Below are 21,688 nucleotides of genomic sequence, written 5' to 3'. Positions count from 1 at the left end.
TGCTGTAACCTTCTCAGCCTTATAAATGTATTTATAGATGGATAAAATAATGTGTGCCGCAAGTTAATTCAAGTGACTAAATGCTCTATGCATGGATGCATGGATTTTATGAATAGTCCAGGTAAGATATACATGAATGGTTCACATTTGCGTAAAAGTACCAAAATTGGTATGCATGTACAGTTTGATGCCCTGAACATTTTCAGAATTGGAGCCATCACAAAAATGGTAGCCAGAATTGAAGCCATTGCAAAAATGTCATTTTTACTTTCCGCCATTACCTACAAATGGGTTTTCCTCCATATCTGCTGAACTGACCATGATAAGGTTGAAAAAATCTGTCTACACCTACGTTTTAATGATCAAGGAATACAATATGGCTAAAACATCAAACTGTTCAGGTCATCACGTAATGGTGAATTCACTGATATTGTATAAAGAAATGCAATGAAATTCCAATTTTAAGAGAGCTGATAAGATTGCCATTTTCCCACATGCTTGATTGTCATAGATAGGAAAATGGCAATATTTTCGGTTTTCTTAAATTTTCAAGTCATTGTAAAATTTCATTGTAGTTCTTAACACAGTATAATTGAATTTGCTATTATATGATGATCTGAACAGTTTTTGTTTTCCTCAGCACCAGTGGTCAGCAAATATAGAGGAAAAACCATTTGCTGGTAATGACGGAATGAAACCAATCGGTACCATCTCAGTGATGGTCCAACTCTGAAAATATTCAGGGCATCAAGCTGTTCATGTATACCAGTTTTGCTGAAGGATGTTGCCTTTTTCTGGACTAGGTGAGTAGCTGCATTTTTTTTAGAGTTAGTTCAGAGAGTTAGTTCATGCATAACAAGCGATTTCTATTCTACAGGCTATCTAACTGACTTGTCTGCTGCTCTCCAGCCATTATTGCATTGCTGTGTGGCCAATAAGGACATGGCAGTGGGTTGCCAGGTCTGACGGATTCGTGGGTAATCACCTCTCAGTGGGGAGGCCGAGGTCGAGGTCATCAGACAGAAGCTGCTCTCCTGTTAGGAGGAAGAGGAAATAAAACAATACCTAACCTGAAATTATTTCCTTTAATCATCTAAACACTGAGTCAGTTTGAAGGTCAGGAATAGCAGTCTGGGTTAGAAAGCAGGGCTGTGTGTGTGTGTTTGAGAGTGTGTGTTTGTGTGGTTATGGTGTGTGTTTGTGTTGTGTGTGTGCTTTTGGTGTGTTGGTTACCTGTACAAGGAGGAGTCCTGTTGTCATACCGATGGTTGCCAGGCTGCAGGGCCTCGTCCTCTGTGTCGCTGTCACTGCTTGATGCTGCCAACAGGACAGACGGCTGCTGGTCTACAGACAGGACAAGACAGGACAGGACGAGGCAAGACAAGCCAGAACAGGATAGGACAGAACAGGATGAGACAAGACACGACCAGACAGGACAGGACAAGTCAGTACATGAAAACAAACACAAGACCGGACAGGACAGGCCAGGACAGGCCGAGTGAGGACATGACAGGACAGGACAGGACGAGATAAAACAGGACAGGATGAGACAAGACAGGATGAGACAAGACAAGGCAGGACAAGATACGATAGGAAAAGACAAGCCAGGACAGGACAGCCCAAGTCAAGTCAGCACAGTAAAAGACAAGAGAAGACAGGACAGGACAAGACCAGAAAGGACAAGATAGAACAGGACGAGACAAGACAAGACAAATCACGGACCAACACGACACGACACAAGATGACACACAACACAACACAACAAGACAAGACGAGATAAGACAGGGTGAGACAGGATGAGACAAGGCAGGACAAGGAAAGGCAAGACAAGACAGGACAATACCAGGGTTATATAAACATACGCAAAAATATCACAATGTATGGAGTATGAAATATGTGGAACCATTATAAAAGCATCAGTATATTGTAAATGTGTAAGTGTAAATGTGCATCATATTCACATTTTCAAGTCTACAGAAGGCTATACATATGCACAAAAAGTGTATTTCAACAATTTGTTGTCAAGCAAGCCTGCAGCTCAAAATAAAATAAAACACAGGTACAAGAGAGTAGAGTGATTATAGAAAGGCCTTCCAATAAAAGAGGAGTGTTTTAAAGGAAGGAACTGAGTCTGCCAGCCCGATCTCCTTTTAACTGAACACACTGGATATCAGTGGAAAGCAGTTCTCTCCAGATTTGTATAGTGTGAGGCTAGAAAGAGGCCTCTAAAATCTGTCTGCTCACCAATGCAAGTCATGTCCGAATCTATGCCACTATCACCTGACACACATTTCCAACAGTGCCACACTGCTGTTTCCTATAGTATTTGTAACATCAGATTAGTCCTCATCCAGCTCCAAATAATCATACTTGGACCAACAAATTAAGCGGTCCTGATACCAATACTTTAACGACATGCACTTTGCCACAATAAAAACCATTTCTGGCAGGAGGAGAAATGTTGATTCTGAGAGGTCAGAACAAATTATTCTAAATGTACAAGTTTCTCTAGTTGTTGAGTGGAGGAGGCCAAGCTGCTGCATCAAGTTGCCAAAGATAGCCAGAATAATGACAGAAATAAGGGGATTCTGCCTTCAAAATGAGAGTCAAATTTGTCACTGTCACCTTTTGGGAAAAAAAACAATAACTGCAGTTCAGTCAGGAACACTTAAGTCACAAGATAAAACCACTTATTACAACAAATGGTAATACGGTTATGTTTGGCGACTATGGCTCTGCTCTAGCAGCACCCTGCTTACCCAGCAAGCATGCTGAAGGTATAGCAGGGGCGCCATGCAAATCCCCCCATGGGAGTAGACAGAGCAGAGCCAGAGCAGCAACACTCAGCAGTGTTGACACTCAACTTCATAGACTATAACAGGTGGAGGCTGGGGAGGTGGAGGTAAAGCTTTATCAAAGCCAGTCAACCACCTTATGCAGCATAGTCATATGCAATTTATTGACAACAGCAATATGTATCAATTAGGCTATATGTATCAATTAGGCTATATGCACTCATGGCTTCGAGCTGAGACAATATCAAGATTCCAGTCAAATATAAGCAAGAGATTCTTTGTGGAGCGCAATAAATCCCCCAAAACAAAATTGCTTCTCACTACAATGAGCTGCATTTAATTATTTCTGACCCATGTAAAGCAACAACCAATTGTAGTTACAAGCTTATAAGCCCGGATACCCACTTAAAATCACGCCTTTAAAATACATCTTCTGCTGATGTCATCACTCTTAAAATAAATCATCACTAATCATCACATTTTGGACACAGCCTTAAGTAACAATCTACTGTTGTCTAAAGAAAACATCATGGTAGCTTTCAGTTACCTGGTTCCAGTCTGTCCAAGCCCCCACTGAGTATTTACTGTGGAATCCACAGAAAATACTCAGTGGGGGCTTGGACCTACTGGATGCCTTTCTGCCGTCACTGCTATCGACACGGAGCTATTGACGTTGAAAGGCGCATCAACCGGTGAATATCAAACTTTAAACAAACTTCATCCGGTGTTCAACGGAGCCTTAACTAATCCGGTCTGTTCTCAAAATAAGTGGCAGTCAGCGCTCACAAGCGCTTCCAATTCAAAACTTCAGGTTTGATAGCGAAAGCTAAACTTACAGTTAACAATAATGTTCCTACCCTTCTCTTTGATCAGTTCAAAGTAATATTTCCAAGTTCTGCAGTTTATTATTGTGTTCATTCTGAAAGCGAGTCGGTTGTAACCTACAAGCCTCCACCGCACTGCCAGCCTATAGTTGCCTATAGTCTGCTTTAAATAACATCATGTAGTGTAGCCTAATACCTTAATTTTTTTTAATTTGCATTAACTAAACATTTAACCATTTGAAAGAAAAATAAACTAAGTAACCCGAGTTCAGACTCTCGCTCCTTTGCGGGAGTCGCAACAGTGTCGGGTAGCGGGATGAGCCGTGCAAAAGCCAGTCTTTCCTTGACGATAACTTCTTGAAGCGGTATTAGCGGACTGTATTTTGCAACATGGGAGCTCCGACAGCGGGTTTGGAGGCTGATGGTGCTGCCTCCGGAGATTCTTCATCTGACAAAAAGCGAGACATCTTGAGCCCGAGAAATCAGTGCGACCGTGATGCTTCATTTATAAATATATGCTATGAACAGGACATGGAAAAAACTATTATTATTATATATTTTTTTAAATTATTATTATTATATATTTATTTTCACCTTGGTATTCAAAAACGTTGCAGGTTCATCAATAAGGGTTATGTTTTGAAAATTTTGACCTAAATTCTACTTTTTATTCTGGCTGGCTTTTTGAAAATACTGAAATGCTGCCGTTTGTGAAAATAAATTTATGCTCACATACGAGAAGTTATATCCTGTGACCCATTTTATGTAGCCTATTTTCTATTTCATTATTTTCTTTTATATGACTGATGACTGTTATACAATGGTGCATAATAAAAACCGTGCATAATTTGATTAAATGCATAAATAAACTTGATGCACTTGTTCTGTAATTGGTTTATAATAGACTAATACTGTTAAAGCTGGGGTAGGTAACTTTCTTTTTGTATTATTTGGCAAAAATTTCAATTTCATCACCTTTTCCGCCATGGGTAACTCAAATGCTCTAAGAGAAGATCAGGCCTCTGTGATAGCCCCTGCCTCTGTTTCCAGACTCTCCAAAATATCACCGCTCCCGGTAGGCCTCAACATATCAACTTGTGTAAGGAAGCAATTTATTTTACTCACAGCACAAGAAGTGTTCATCAGGAAATAGCCACATTCAGGTCAGTCAGTCAACCAGTGTTAGATAGCTGTGGCTTGGCAACTGCAGTGGCTAATCTATGTGTGACAAAAAATATGTTTTTGCCGGCGAATATATCAATAACAACTAGACTAAGCTAGCAGCGCTGTTGTGTGTAAAAGGCTGGGAATTTATCAAGTTTGCCCGAAATTGCGCTCTCTCCCCAGTCTAGAGTGAACCTCGCTTGGCCAATGTTTTATCACAATATGTGTTTGTAACAGCAATGGCTAATCTATGCTGACAAAAAAATATTTTTGCTGGGCAATGTTTTATTAACAACTAGATTGAGCAAGCAGAGCTGTGTTTTGCGTAAAAGATTTTGAATTTATCACGTTTGCCCCCGCTCTCATGCACATGCATGTGCCTGAGCCTCGTTTGGAGGGAGGAGTTACGGGAGTGAGGGAGGGAGCAGAGAGGGAGGGGGTGGATTTTTTTGGTATATACTTTCAAATTCTTGCTCATTTCTAGTACTCAGATCAGAGCTTGTGTCTGACAGTGTACTTAATAAAATACAGTAAGGACAGTACTTGCATCATTCTGAAAAATACCTGTGCACCTCTAGTTTCCTACAAAGTTCCAGATAATACTGCACACATACTATCAAGAATATATCTATTTACTGATATAAATTACAACAAATTTGATTGGGGACTGTTGACAGCACATCAAGGCAAAAATTTCCCAATGCAGTTGGTGATTACCTTCCATATATACATACACATATATTCAGTGTTGTGCAAGTTCACACTTCACAAGAGCTAGCTCAAAGTTCAGTTCACACAGATTAAAATGAACTAGTTCACGTTCATAGTTCACAATTTTGAATTTTGAACTAAGTTCACAGTCCCAAAAAATGAACTAGTTCACGTTCATTTCTTCTGTTTTTTTTAAATGAGCTGCTTCGAGCTATTCTTTTTCAATAGAACCTCTTCCTACCCATCCATCCCCAGCCCCCAATCATTGCCACTGCCCACTTCCCAAACTAAATGAATTACTGTATACTACTATAGAATCACAGACAGATTACTTTTAAAAGCCAAGAAAAACCAATGTGAGTATATGTTTTACCACTTAAACAATGTGTCATATTATGCAGAAAGTGGAAAAAAAGAGGTGCAGTAAAGGTATACTGTAGATGCAATGGAAATTTTATTTAGCCTGCATGAACCAAATTATGCAGCAGTTCAAAAACATAAAATAGATTCATATGCTTGGTACAGGCTCCACCACTGGCTTCATTACAGTCGCTAGCTGAAAGATGTGCTATGATTTCAGTTCTGCAGAGCACACAATTTAGAGTATTTAGAGTACTTCAGCAGTACCGGTAGCTGCGTCTGAATTGCATGAACGCGCTCTTTTAGCGCGTTCATGCACAACACTGCATATATTGGAAGTTCTGACCTGAATGCATAGCAGGAACACATAATAAATGTAAAGACAACACTGTAAAGGCAATCAAGAGGAAGTTTCTGACAACAAGGTACCAAGTGCTCATTGCTGTGGTGTTTCTGCACTGCACTTCCCAGAGATCACCTGTCAATCAAACAGTTTGGCCAGCACTGTGAAGTCTTTTTCCTTGGATTTTCTGTAGGGGGCGCACTTTTCTTTATCTGTTCAGCCATGGTGGCTATCGCTGCTCATCCTAACTACCCAGTTCTTATTCTATTTATTAATTAATTAACTTAATTTTTACTGAACAGATTAACAGAACACTAACAGAACACATTTACAAATATCAAATACAACAAAAAGATTAAAGTGCCAGGGAATATTCAACTATCTTATACAAATCAACTGACCTTCATTTGGTTGTGAGGAGGGTCCCTCTGGCAGGGACTGATGAGAGTTCCCTGAGCTTTCTGATTCACAGTCCAACATGGCTGCCCTGGAGTAGGAAGAAATGGATGGAGGATAGAGAGAGGGGTAGAGAGGGGCAGGGCAGAAATAGAGAGAAAGACAGTGAAGTGGTGAAGTCCAGAGAAGAGGAAGAGAAGATTCAGTTTATAGTCAGTTCCTTTTGAATTCAACCCCAACATGAAGGACTGGACTAATACATACTGCTGAACACAGCAAAATCTGGCAATACCTTAGCAAATACGCACTTCTGACCTTCTGAAACATTATCACTTGAAAAACTCTGTCCCTCAAATTGGTGATCCTCAACTTCAATGCCATGTGACGATGCCATGATGCTTTGTTGGCCCGATGCTTTGTTTAAGCGTCACTATTGTCTGGTGTAGCTAAATGACCTAGTTAACATAATGTTTTCATCTGTAAGTTTTCAAGCGTTCACACCCCAGGGTCCTGCTGCTACAGCTCTTGGTGGTGGAGATGGATCCTCCCAAGGGGTAGAGGTCGTCCCCGGGTCCCCCGTACAGCTGCTGCTGCTCTTCTAGGTGCTGCTGCTTGGAGATGGAGGCCTGGTCTGAGGAGGAGCTGCCCAGGGAGGGAAGAAGGCTCTGGGTGCCGTCAACCTTCAGCACTCCTGGAACAGAGAATGGGGGGAGGTCAAACATGGTGACAAGACATGAATCTAGCACGCCATATCCAGAGCTGAAATGTAACAGATTTTAGATGTCATGCAAGAGCATGGGTAATCAGGTTTAACTTTTGGATTTGAACTCTATTAATAAAGGTTCCCACCATAGCCCTGATGTAAAATTCAGTGAATACCATGACTTTCCATAACTAAGTTGAAGTGCTTAAAATGTTCTTCCATCCTGCTTAAAATGTATCTTTCCTGTATCATCTTCTCAGAAGGAGGGATACACATCCACATGTGAAACAAAAATAAAGTGATCTATTTGTAAAATTCCCTGATATCCTATGACTTTTCATGAGAAAATATAAAATTCCTTGACTTTCCCTGTCTGGAATGCCCCTCTCAAACTTCCACAATATTCCAAAAATTCCATGAACAGTGGAAACCCTGATTAATAATCAGGGTATAAATAATCATGATAAAAAGAAGGCTAGACAGTGTCCAGTGAACTGTTCAGGAAACTGGACTAAGTTTTCAGTTGTGACTAAATATGGATCAAATGAGAGATCAGATATGGCATACATTAGGTCCTCAAAACATTAATGTGACATTTTTTGTTTGACCTGGATATTTTTCTAACCAGACATGCAATCTTGCAGTTAGCTGTGCCCTTTGGCTTCCTCCTCATGCACTCCAACTGATGCGATGTTGGCCATGATAAACTGAATGTTTATGATGTCACTTAGTGAAATTATAAATTGACCATAGGTGGTGATCGTGACCTGATGAAGACCTATCGAAACTTTGTATGATAAATAAATATATGGGAGCACTGGCAGCAGTGTGCGGCATTCTCTTTCTCAAATACTTTAGCTCTACTTCACTCCAGCACCTGCTAAAACATTTATGGGATGTGCATATGGTCATCGCCTCTTTTTTATCATGATAAAGTGAATCAAAACGGATGGAAACTGACTTTCATAGCCACAATTAGAGTGGTAATAAATAATTGCAAAGCCAGTGTGTGAGTCATATTTATTAAAGATTTTGATGTTTCCATTGATAATTAATCCCCTGGGACACAATGTAACCTTATCTATTGATTTTTTTAATAATTAAAATTCATTTTCATTAATTTCTACTATATACCGTCTCTGACTAGAACAGCTGGTATTTTTTGCAGCATGGTGTGCTTTTATGAATCGCTTTCACAATATGCAAATGATCAAAAGAGGTGGAAGTACAGGGGGAAAATGTAATGCTCATAATGTCCCTTGCGTCGCTTATGAATAAGAAAACACCCTACTGTGACGGTATTTGCCCCTAAATAAACCTAAAGAGCTAAGCTAAACCTGCCGCTAAGTTTTATGAATGAGCCCCACAATGGGCAGTCACTGTTCATGCATAAGTTAAGTTATCCATATGCATTTCAGCACAAAAATGCCCCCTTTCTATGTAAATGAGCCTCATTACAAGGTGCATCCAATTCACAAAGATCCATCGCTACTTGCCACTCACAATTAAGATGAAATTGTTAATATCTCCTGGCAGTAATGGAAGTTTAAAAGGGAGGTGATGTGGTGCACACTTTCCAATCACTATGGCAGCTGTGATTGTAGGTTTTAAAGAGGATATTTTGAAGGAGAATAACACTGTTTTGGTTAACCGAGACTTAAATTATTTTCTGTTATAGGTTGCTAAGTCATGCAATTATTGATTATTGAAATTGAGCCTGCCACTGAAAGATCCCATGAAATACCTGCCACTTTGTTAACCAACCATAGTGTCCAAAATTGAGTTTTGGGCTCATGTGCCAAGGGCTGCTAAACTAAAAAAACATTACCTGCCAAAAATATTTTTTACTGGCAAAAATAATTCATATACATTTTTCATAGAAATACAGTATGTCACTAATATGTCAATGCTATAACGCTTATATGTATAGAAGGGTCCTGTGTGTTAATATAAAACTTGCTCACCCTATCACACAATGGATGAAATTTGTAATTCATCATGAAGTGCAACAGAATTGAAATTACGAGAGCATTTTTAGGTGTAATTTCAGTCCCTGCCCAACTACTATCCGACATATTTGGTTATGCTTTTAAGAGCAGCTTGGCAGTGCCTCCTGCTGCTCTCCTACTGACCCTCTGCTCCTACAAGGCCTTCTCTAGGACGGAGGCTGAGCTCCATGGCTGCCTCTCCTCCTCTCAGCTCCTTGTCCATCTCCTCTGGGCTCCTCCTCCTCACAACCAGAGTGCTGCTACCATCCAGTACAGGGGAAAGAGACTTCTTGGCTACAGAACAAAAAAACAACAAACAAACAAACACAATCACAAGTTCAAATCTCTTACCCCAGGTTCTTTCCTCAGCCCTCTCCAGACAGCATTTGTATTACCGGGGAAGGTGGTAATCCAGGGACCCATCCATGCGAATGTGCCACATGCCACACAGTACAACAAAATGGCAAATCTGTATCTAATTTTCTTGGCACCAAACAGTACTTAAATGCTCCATTTCTTCATTTTGTTGCTTATTTTATATTCTATTTGTGTGCTAGTATATTCTGTTTCTTTTTCCCTGCTGAATCCTATTACTTTTGCTGCTCCAACAGGCAAGTCAACACAAATCCAATTCCAGTCCTTGTAAATTTTGCATGATGGACTTGTCTGTGCTCTTTGTTGTTGAAACCTTCTGCTCGACGAGTGCAAGATCATAACTGTACCCATCCAAAGAGCTAAGCTGATGGCTTAGACGTTGTTGTGTTTCAGTTTGGCCAGTGTGTTTTCTCCCAGCGGTGTAGTGGTAGCTTGCTGCCTGTAACGTTAAAATGTTAACTGGACACTTTCAACATTACCTTGGCTTTTCACTGTCATTCACTCACTCAACTTGGGGTCAAACAAAACCTGGTAAGCTCTCACATTTTTAAAACTACCTCTGCTGCTAAGTTTTCTGAGCCCTTTGACTCCATTGCCTTTCAGTTCTGTGTTGGAATTTACCGTTATCTGCTCTAGTATAGTAGACCAAGTTGCTCCTCTTAAGCTTAAAAAGCCTAAAACTACTTCTGTGTCTTGGCTAAACGAGGATATTCGTGTCTTAAAGAGACTGCCGTAGGGCGGAGATCTCATGAAACTTTTCAATATAGAAGTTAAACATGCTAGAGCACAACATTTTTCCGACTTTATTGAAAGGAATCTACATAACTCCGGGGTTCTTTTTCATGTCATTAGTCATACCATAGATGCTCACCCCTGTATTGGTATTGAACCTTCCCCAGAAATGTGTGAAGATTTTCTAAATTATTTTGTTGATAAGGTTTATACAATTAGAATGCAGATCACTGCACCAGCTCATACTATAACTGTTCCCATGACAACTGCTGTTTCCTTCGACTCATTCCTTCGTCTGCCCCCTTGATATACTGCCAAGCAGATTCCTTAAAGGAATATTCTCAACTATTACTCCATACATTTTATCCATTATCAATAGCTCACCAGCTACAGGCACTGTTGCTGCTTATTTTAAAACTTTGATTGTCCAACCACTTCCCAATTCACTGGGGGAACCCACCTCCAGGGCAGTGCGAGGGCATGGTTCCCTAGTGAATATTTTTTTTGCAAAATGCTTCATTTTAATGCAATTGTTGAGAAAATGTTAACTTGATTTTAAGGTTAAACAAACCCCCTAAAGTTTTAAAATATCCTCAGCATAACATTACACAGATAACTAAAACACTTGCATCCTGATGGTAACTGTTGCTGACAAGGACGTTGATTTCATTTTATAAGTGGTAGGGACATTTAAGGTGGGGGGTGTGGGGTTTTTCCCCCATAAGTTATTTTGCTCACTATGTGCAATTTCATGTATTTTTACATTATTTGGCATGGCTCATGGCACTTATAGTATTGAAGATCTTTTTAGGAATCCAAGTAATTTTATTGCTAGAACCCAATTCCTGATGGTGTTTTTATCATTGTTTATCCTCAAAAACAAATTAGGCCATATGACAATACTGTGATAACATGTCAGGTATTGCAACAATTTGACCATTGACCTTATTTTTTTTTTCACAGAAACACTGCACATATTACACATATAGTTGTTAACGCGAATCTTAAATTGATAAAAATGATCTTATAACATACCTCTGTATTATATTTGAATGGAATTCTTTTATATAATTATTATAATTTGATGGAATATTTCCATCACACTAACAGCTGCATACAGAAAATAAACAGAAAACAGGCTGTAGTGAAGCCATGGGTAGTGCAGTGTCCTTCCCTGGATTTGGGGCTTGGTTGGTTTGGCTGCTCACTGCTGTCTCCCTGACCCTGACTCCCTGAATCTCTTGTTGTCCTACTATGATATTGATAGAATGGAAATTACCTTTAAAAAAAAATACAATTCGGGGACTTCCGGTGTAGCGTTGAAGCAGATGGCTGCTTGAAAGAACCTCTCCCAACCGGTCGGTTTTAATCCCCTGGATAAAATACTTGAGGAATAAAAACTGTACTGAAAATTAACATGGAAGGGGAAAAGCAAAAAAAGATTAAAAGCAAAACAGGCTCCAAGCGCGAAAAAGAAGAAACAGCCGAAGACATCGACCGTGGTGAAAAGGGTCACGAGAACAATGGCGAGACGGGGAAGGCTAACGAAGTGGTAGCTAACTCAGGTATGCTGGCCATCCACAATGAGATCCGGGCGCTCAGATCGGATTTTAAAAGTGACATGGGTGAATTTCGACTCTCTTTTCGCGATGACATGAGGAAGGAGCTGAACGAGTTTAGGGAAGAAATTAACCAGAAACTTAAAGAATCTACAGGCGATCTGCAATCCACCAAAGTCAGAGTGACGGAGGCAGAACAACGCATAGCCGATATTGAAGAATGGGACGCGGCGGCAAGGGATGCACTCATTCAAGCGCTGGAGAATCAAGAGGCTCTGCAAGCAAAGTTAACCGATTTAGAAGCACGCTCACGACGGAACAACCTCTGTATATACGGCGTACCGGAGGGATCAGAGGGAGGCAACCTACCGGAGTTTGTAACGAGGCTTATAAAGTCAGAGCTTGGCCCGCCGCTAGCAGACGTGGACCTCGGAATACAGCGCTGCCACCGAGCACTCGCTCCAAAGCCTCCCCGCGATGCACTGCCCAGATCACTGGTGCTTTGCTTCCTCGAGTTCAGAGTGAAAGAACAAGTGCTGCACACAGCGTGAAAAAAGAAAGAAGTCCGCTACGAAGGGAAGAGGATTTATTTTGATGAAGATTACCCTCTCGAGACATTGAAGAAAAGAAAGGCATACGTGGGGATACTGAAGGAACTCAAAGCCAAGGGGATCCGGTTCCAAACGCCATATCCAGCCAAATTGAAGGTGTTCTTCGACAGCGGTACTCAAATCTACAAGTGCGCGGCAGATGCTGCTAAAGATTTGAAGAAGAAAGGATTCTATGGAGCTTTTTTCCTATCTTTAATCAAGAGCGTGGTCTTTCAATTTGAGAGCATGATTTATTGATTTCACGTTCAGATTTTGTAATGCTTTCCCTCAAACCCTGCCCTCGCACTCAAATAGCTCCTGCTTGCACTTAGATTTGCTCTGCTTCTGCTCAAACTGTATGCTTGCACTCAGATATAATGTTGCTTGCACACAGATTTCCTGCGCTCCAGCTTCAGCCCTTCTCCTCGCACTCAGGCTGCTTCTGTGCGCTCGTGAAACGTCTGCTCTCGGATTTCTGCTCTGCTCTCGGATTTCTGCTCTGCTCTCGGATTTTTTGTGCAACAACCCTGTCAAAATTCCCCAACCAATAGAATGCCAGGTGTAGTGTTGACCAATGAAATGATCCCTGCCTCGTTGCGGGTGCGTTCGCTTTACTTCTTAGAGCGTCCCGTACGGGCGGTTACTGTTTAACCAGGTTCATCCACTCCCGCCCTCCGGGGCTTTATTAAATACGACTTTTGGAATAAAAGGACAGTTAATGTATATACCAGCGCCCGTACTTTTTCTTTTACTATAATAGCTACATAAAATAGTAGCCGTATAGCACACCGGCCTCCCGTCGGTGTGCTAGAGGGGAAAACGACGTCACCTTCATGACTCAGGAAGGTTTCACATATTGGAAATACGGTAAACACGTCCCCACTTGCAGGTATCATATCTGTAACATATCTACAATTAAATCAGTTACATTGCAGACATTAAGCACTAGCTTTCCAGTTGAACAATGAGGGGTCTGTTACTGTTAAAGCTGAGGAAATCCTTAAATTGTGTCACAGATATTATTCCAATTTATTCCAATCTCAGTTAATGCTACAGCGTGATTACTGGAGATTGAGATACACATTTAGCTACTCATAATTTCTCTGGGTTTGACTGGGTTTATAAGCATTAATTAATGGCTTCATTAATTTTTAATAAATCATTTACTAATGCTTTGAAAATCATTTAGAAGTCATTAATAGGCAATGTAACTGATTTAATTGTAGATATGTTACAGATATGAATATGATACCTGCAAGTGGGGACGTGTTTACCGTATTTCCAATATGTGAAACCTTTCTGATAGAGCAGACTTTGACACAGCAATGGTAAACATCATTTGAAGAGAAGGATATATACACAACACACCAATTGCGTTTTTAAAATGTAGTTGCTCATTGAATTTACTTTTGTTTTCTACTGTCTTAATGTGTTAGCTGGTTACTTTTGCTGTTGGTACTTTTCCCATTCCTAAACACTAAAATACAGGAAAAAAAGAAACACAGCGGCGTCCATTTTGTTGTTAGTTGCCTAGCAACAATGTTCCCATAACATACAACACTTGAAAGCCAAGCATATTATCATGGATGTATTCTTGTGCCGCAAATATGACTTAACCAATTCAATTTGAAGGAAGTAATAGCACCATTAAAATAAAAAACTTACTTGAGGTCCTTGACTTTGGCGGTCCATATTGGCCAGTGATCCGCAAGACTCCCACTCCTGAGTCATGAAGGTGACATCGTTTTCCCCTCTAGCACACCGACGGGAGGCCGGTGTGCTATACGGCTACTATTTTATGTAGCTATTATAGTAAAAGAAAAAGTACAGTCGCTGGTATATACATTAACTGTCCTTTTATTCCAAAAGTCGTATTTAATAAAGCCCTGGAGGGCGGGAGTGGATGAACCCGGTTAAACAGTAACCGCCCGTACGGGACGCTCTAAGAAGTAAAGCGAACGCACCCGCAACGAGGCAGGGATCATTTCATTGGTCAACACTACACCTGGCATTCTATTGGTTGGGGAATTTTGACAGGGTTGTTGCACAAAAAATCCGAGAGCAGAGCAGAAATCCAAGAGCAGAGAAGAAATCCGAGAGCAGACGTTTCACGAGCGCACAGAAGCAGCCTGAGTGCGAGGAGAAGGGCTGAAGCTGGAAATCTGTGTGCAAGCAACATTATATCTGAGTGCAAGCATACAGTTTGAGCAGAAGCAGAGCAAATCTAAGTGCAAGCAGGAGCTATTTGAGTGCGAGGGCAGGGTTTGAGGGAAAGCATTACAAAATCTGAACGTGAAATCATTAAATCATGCTCTCAAATTGAAAGACCACGCTCTTGATTAAAGATAGGAAAAAAGCTCCATAGGATTCTCCTTAGAAAATGTCAAGGAGCCTGACTCTACAGAGCCGAAGCAGCGGAGACTAGCAACGTGGGAGAAGGCAGGTCTAGATCGGCGCCGACAAGCAGTGGACTGAGAGCGGACACGGGAGAGGCTACGGAGCTTTCACCGCGTGCCCCCGGGACCATCCGGTACTGACGAGTGAAACGTCGGAGGGTAAACACCTCTAACGCGATCATGGGGTAAGTGGCTGGAGCCATGCACCTCCACGACGGGTCAACCCAATGACTGATAATGTAAATATCGATGCGGATCCTGAGATTATATTAGACCGCCCAGCTTTGAGTAAGCCGACAGTGATATCATTGCCTTAACACTGGGCTACTAAAGAACAAAGTCGAAGTGATATTGTTTCAAGTAAAGGGGATAATATTCTGTTACTTTATTTTTCTGTCACTTTACTTAGGGACTGAATATTATTCCTTGAGCCTGCCTAAGTTGAATCTTTATAACAGGAACAGTTTTGCAACTACTGGTGCATTGAATACCCGAGAGAGTATTTTCTTTTGCACTGACGGGAGGCCCTCGACTGACTCGAGGATTTCCTCTCAATTTGAAGTTTTATTTAAACTTCAGACTTGGAAGTCTTTTGTTGTTTTCTTACTTTATTATTGAATGTATTCATTTCGTTACGATTGTTCATATACACTGTTTACTGTATTTACTAGGATGTCATGGGTAATATTACACAAGTGCACGCGATTTGAAACAAACATGCACCGTCAGGAATATAAGATAGTTACACTTAATGTCAATGGGCTACATAGTCTGATTAAAAGAAGTAAAGTCATCGCAAAAATGAAACGAGAAAGGATGCAGGTCATTTATTGGCAGGAGACCCACCTTTCTCCACCAGAATATGAGAAATTGAAAGGACTTGGATTCCAAAATACTTATTATTCATCTCATAAATCTGGACGCAGGAGGGGGGTGGCTGTCCTGATTCCTAATGCAGTAAATTTTGGTCTGAAGTCAAAGATAAAGAGGGGAGATATATTTTAGTTAACTTTAGTCCAACTTCAACCTAAACTGGATACAACTGGGTATGATTGATGTATGGAGAGAGTTTCATCCAGCGGAAAAACAATTTACCTATTATTCCCCATGCCATTCTATGTACTCAAGAATTGATTATTTATTTATGTATAATTCAGACAGACACAGAATCAAAGACTGTAATATAGGGATTAGGGATGTATCTGACCACTCAGGAGTATACCTTACTTTACATCTAAATAATTAACAGAAAAATACACTCTGGAGACTTAATACGAGTATCTTAAATGACAGAAACAGATTCAGAAGGAATTTGAAATGTATCTCCAAAGTAATGACAATGGAGAAGTGTCTCCAAGTACTCTATGGGACGCAGCAAAGGCTGTAATTCGGGGTAGAATTATTGCTCTTACAGTTTCCCGGAAAAAGGAAAAACAGAAAAGATTATCTGAGCTACAAGAGGAAATGAAGTATTTAGAGATTAGACATACTGAACAAAAAGACCCACAAATATTGATTTGATTAAACAAAGTTAAACAAGACTTAAATGGGATATATGATGAGGAAATAGACAAACGGCTCAAGTTTGCCAAACAAAGATACTGTGAGACAGGACCTAAAGCAATGAAACTCCTATCCTGGAGAATACGAAAACAACAGGCAAGGAATACAATCTATAAAATCAGGAATCCTAAAACCCAAAATGTATGCAGCGAATTAGAAGACATTCAACAATCCTTTGAACTATATTACAAAGATCTATACACCCAACCGGCCAGGGCAGATACTCCAACAATGGAGAGATTTCTAGGATCTTTGGACTTACCATCTATAGGAGAACAACAGAACAAAGCACTGGTGGCTGAGATAACGGCAGAAGAACTGAACAGCGCTATCTCAAGGCTAAAAGCAAATAAGGCGCCGGGCACAGACGGTAACCTTTAACCTGTAACCTTTGTCTATACACTTGTCTACACAGAGGTATAGGCACTGTAACACTATTAGCATAGCCATGATGTCATAGCATAGCCATAATGTCACATCATATCTGCAGTGTTCAGTTTTAATAAAAAAGATTCTACTGCAGGCAATGAATTTCTCTACTGCACTGTAGTAGTACTAGTGTAGCAGTCCTCACCGGGTCGGTAGTGCCTGGACCGGGCTGCAGCTGCTTTCCCCTGCAGATCAAGCTCACTGGGCTTACGACAGGTTGACAACTCTGGGTCAGGATGGTGGGAGGGTCCCTCCTCTACACCGAAGGCTCCTGATGGTCCAGGTCTGGGCTCTAAAGACCCCCGAGCCTCCAGCACTTGACTCTTGACATCGGACATCTTGCTGCGGACCTCAGCCATCTGGGCCTTGAGGCGGATCAGGACGCCAGAGTCGGGGGCTGACCGTCGCACTGTCTGAGGCCGGTGCTCTCGCTCCTTCCTGGAGTGAGGATGGGCTGGGAACAGAGAGAGCAAGAAGAAAAGGGAACGAGAGATGGAGGGGTAAAATGGAAGATAGTTGAAGAAGCTATCTCCTTTTCAGAACCTGCTCAAAAGCTTGACTCTCCCTTGCTTACACTTCTCAGTTTGGATACTAAACTAAGGCTTATATTTTAGGCATTTAGCGGGAATAAAATGCTTTTCCAGAGTGACTTGCACTTAGTGAGTGGGAAGGGGTTCAGTGTGTTGCTGTGTGACACTTGGACAGGATATATGACTGTTGCAGGAATCAACTTTGTGACCATTTCATTACAAGATGGTAGCTCCAACCACTAGGCCATCCTGCCACCAGGCTATGATTGCTACTACTGCTACTTCTATATACTACTCCCTATATTATACTACAACTTATATATTTAAAAATAGCATACATTTCATATTTTGGTAGATTTTTCATATTGTAAATATTCTCACCTCATTTCTTCTTTGCCTCAACAATCCTACTGCTGTTATTCTGCACACCCTAATAATGCCGTATTCCATACTTCTCCTCATACTTTCCATTCATATATTCTACTTAACACTTTTTAATTGTCTGATGTGTATGTATATATAGCCCCAAATTGGTCTTTACTTATTAAGTAGACCACTTGTCGCATGGTCCCTGGACCTGACTTTGAACATCACTTCTCAATACTACATATCAGGTGTGTTTGCAGACCTTGGCTATGCAGCAGAGATACAGGAGGCCGAGGCTGAAGCCCCCATAGAGATTCCACACTGCTGCGCTCCTTCAGATCCAGCAGCTGGATCAGGATGACCGGGTCGATCTCCAGGAGGCTGCTGCTGCTGCTGCCTGGCCCTACAGCACCACCAGTGCTACGGCCAGCAGCTGCATTTCGATGTAAGGAGCAGACATTGGGGTTGGAACCACCTGGGGGATCAGGCAGAAAAGACTGTTCATATAGTTCACAGTTCTGCTACATGGCAAGTTCAGTGGATGTGCTTCACTGCACTCACTATTTGAGTTTTGCCAGGGTTGCGCCCTTGACCAGCCTAATAATTACCAATCAAATAATCCATGGCAAATGGAGGAAATCTTTTTTACAATTTTAAGGGTATCTTCAAGTATCAGAGTCAAGTCAAATTTTGGAACTGGAATAAACTTGTGTAAGGTGGTGAGTTATTTTTCCCACAGCAGAATGACATGTTATTCAGGAGCCAAATTCAGCTCATTCAGTCAAATGAGCTGACTTCCACACTTCCGCACCTCATATTGAGTTAAGATGCTCGCTCACCCTGTGTTAGTCTTGCATAGCTTTGTAAATGTTGTGGCTAATCTATGTGTGACAAAAAAATATATTTTTTGCCAGCTAATATTGTGGCTACAACTAGACTGAGCTAGCAAAGCAGTTTTACGTCACAAAAACAAAACATTTTGGCTAACAGGCTACTATGTTTTGATACTGAAAGACAGCTAACCTACCGGAGTGCAGCAATATAGTGGAGTGGATCTATTCTTTTTGACAATACATTGGGTGAATGATGTGGTTAACTTGATTATTCCAGGACTGTAGAAACTTCAACTACAGCAACAACTGATGCTGCACACCTAGCTAGGCACCGTGGGACTGTACAGTATCTGTACTTGTATGTGTATTTGTTCACGTATGAACAAGTAGAGTCATCTTTCTGTTTTGGTTGAGGCTCTATTGTTGTGCAGTAATTCCATCCTGCAAATTTCGTGGGAAATCATACTCCAGGACAAATAGAATAAATACAGAGAGCAATACACAGAATTAACAAATATACCGAGCAATGCTAAGTAGAAAACATGTGGGATAAACATTTTTAATTTCAGCTATCAGCATTTTTCAGTAATTTATTAGGTCATTATGTTACCAATAACGAGACATAACAGCCAACACATTTCATACTCACTCATACATTTTACAGAAAATACCATAATTAAATTGCTCTGTTACATCTCCATTCTATTATTCAGTCTTCTTAGAGGCCCAGCCCACTCACACATCTTATTTGTTGCTCTGGTGCACCCTTCCCCTTTACGCACCAGAGTGGACACTCCAGACAAAGGACAAGCTGACAGAAAACAGGTCACATTGGATTGATTGGTAACATTTTTTTTTAACTTAACCATTGTCCTACTTAATTCCAAGTATTTGGGAAAGTAAACTATAATGCACGAGAGAGAATGTGCACCTTCCTCTTGGTGGATAATCATTCATGCCCATACCCATCATTCGTGCCTCATTCATTCATTTGCATACAAGATGTATCAACAATTGCAATAAACGCAAAACATGACCAAATAGTAATGTGAGTGTTTATTTACATTGTTTGTTGGAGGCAGGGTGCTCCATAACAAAGGCCTTAAATTTAGATCATTAAATTCTTTTACAGACTTTTTAAGAACCCCCTGATACTCTGCTTTGGACAGAGTGGACCAGGTTTCACAAACACAGATTATTTTCCTTTTTATAGCCTATACATTCTCTATATTTAATAACCCATTACAGCTAAAAACCTGATGATTTTGTTATGACTGACTTTTTGTCATGAGATGCTGTAGTGCAGACTGCATCCTTATCAATATCCATCTCAAGCGCATCTGCTAGTATGCTGAGTTCAGCTTTCATGCATACAAAAACACAGCACTGTTATGCTGAGTTTGACTCTTGCCTCTGGCTCGCACCATAGGAGTAACACACACATACACACAAACCCACATATACATGCACAGTTGCACATACACCTGAGTATTTTCATATCAGCACGCATCAAGGGCCCAGCGCCCAACAATGACTCATCCCTTTCATGTCTTTTTACACCAACACAGTCAGACACGAAAGGCGAAAAGGAAGGGGGTGTCTGACATACAGATTGAAATACAGATTCTGGCATATAGACAGAGAAAGAGAAAGACCAGTTAGATGCAAATGACAAAAGAGATGGAAACAAAGCCATACATGGTACAACATGTTTCAGGTCCTACTCATGAGCGTGGCCATACCCTAGACTTAGTTTTCACTACTGGCATACATTTGAACACCATTATTATTGAGGATGTTTTTGTCTCTGACCATAAATGTATAATTTTTGATTTTATTTTCCATACTGCTGACACAAAACGCACACATCTTGTATGCTCTCGCTTTATAAATGATCAGTCTGCTGCTAAATTTACATCTATATTCACAAGCTTAACTGAATGTATGGCTCAGTTCTGCCATCCAAACGATTTGGTAAACTGTTTTAACAACATGTGTGTATCAACTCTAAATGCTGTTGCCCCTCTCAAAACTAGGCTAAAACCAGTCAGTTTAACTCCCTGGACAAGTGATGTCATTCGCAGCCAAAAAAGGGAATGTAGAAGGGCAGAGCGAAGATGGAAGTCCTCCAAACTCCATGTTCGCTATTTACTGATGAAAGACCTTCTGTCTTCCTATAATCAAAATATTAAAGCTGCCAGAATTGCATATTTTTCTGAGTTAATTTCTGCAAATCGGCACAATCCCATGTTTTTATTTAACAAAATTGACAGCCTTGTGAATCCTGCTCCTGCTGTTGTCTCTGCCTCGTCCTCTGAGGACTGTGAGAAGTTTCTATCTTATTTTGTCAACAAGATTGAGGACATTAGATCGTCAATTACACCACCCAGTTTAATTGTCGATCGCCATCAAACTTGCCCAGTCTTATTGAGTAATTTTATGCCTATTTCTCTGCAGGATCTCATGGACACTGTATCACACATGAAACTTTCATCAAGCCCTGTTGATATTTTACCCACTAGATTCCTCAAGGACATTATTGGAACTGTTGGTCCTTGTTTGCTCAATATTGTAAATAGCTCACTCTCTTTTGGCCATGTTCCTGATTATTTTAAACACGCCAGCATTCAGCCTCTGCTAAAAAAACCCAGTCTTGACCCCACTATACCAAGTAGTTATAGGCCCATCTCCAAGCTACCATTTATTTACAAAATTTTGGAGAAAGTGATCTCAAAGCAGCTCCTTGATGTGGTCGAAAGAAACAATGTCTTTGAGAAGTTTCAGTCAGGTTTTCGTCAGCATCATAGCACCGAAACTGCCCTTCTCCGTGTCACAAATGACATGCTGATGAGTGCTGATACTGGTCAGTACTCTGTGCTGGTGTTACTTGACCTAAGTGCCGCTTTCGACACCATTGACCATGCTATTCTAATAAACAGATTGAGGCAATGTGCTGGTATTTCTGGGACGGCCCTAAACTGGTTTACATCCTACCTTTGCAACAGGAAATTGACAGTGTCTATTGGTAACT

General features: G+C 40.8%; 1 protein-coding gene across 1 annotated transcript in view; it reads right to left on the bottom strand.

Annotated features, from left to right (window-relative positions):
• Positions 1 to 239: 239 nt before the first annotated feature.
• Positions 240 to 21,688, bottom strand: part of trim37 (tripartite motif containing 37) — a 93,672-nt gene continuing 72,223 nt past the window's right edge. Inside the window, exons 19-25 of the mRNA XM_071909984.1 lie at positions 18,087 to 18,299; positions 17,074 to 17,382; positions 9,429 to 9,578; positions 7,095 to 7,284; positions 6,599 to 6,684; positions 1,234 to 1,344; positions 240 to 1,034 (exon numbers count right to left, since the gene is read on the bottom strand). Of these exons, the coding sequence (XP_071766085.1) occupies positions 982 to 1,034; positions 1,234 to 1,344; positions 6,599 to 6,684; positions 7,095 to 7,284; positions 9,429 to 9,578; positions 17,074 to 17,382; positions 18,087 to 18,299 (1,112 nt within the window). The 3' untranslated portion in view covers positions 240 to 981. The remainder of the gene's footprint in view (positions 1,035 to 1,233; positions 1,345 to 6,598; positions 6,685 to 7,094; positions 7,285 to 9,428; positions 9,579 to 17,073; positions 17,383 to 18,086; positions 18,300 to 21,688) is intronic.

This window comes from Centroberyx gerrardi, chromosome 11 (assembly GCF_048128805.1).
Source record: "Centroberyx gerrardi isolate f3 chromosome 11, fCenGer3.hap1.cur.20231027, whole genome shotgun sequence".
NCBI classification, from domain to species: Eukaryota; Metazoa; Chordata; class Actinopteri; order Beryciformes; family Berycidae; genus Centroberyx; species Centroberyx gerrardi.
Note: the sequence above shows the minus strand (reverse complement) of the source record. Positions and strands in the feature narration are given on the sequence as shown.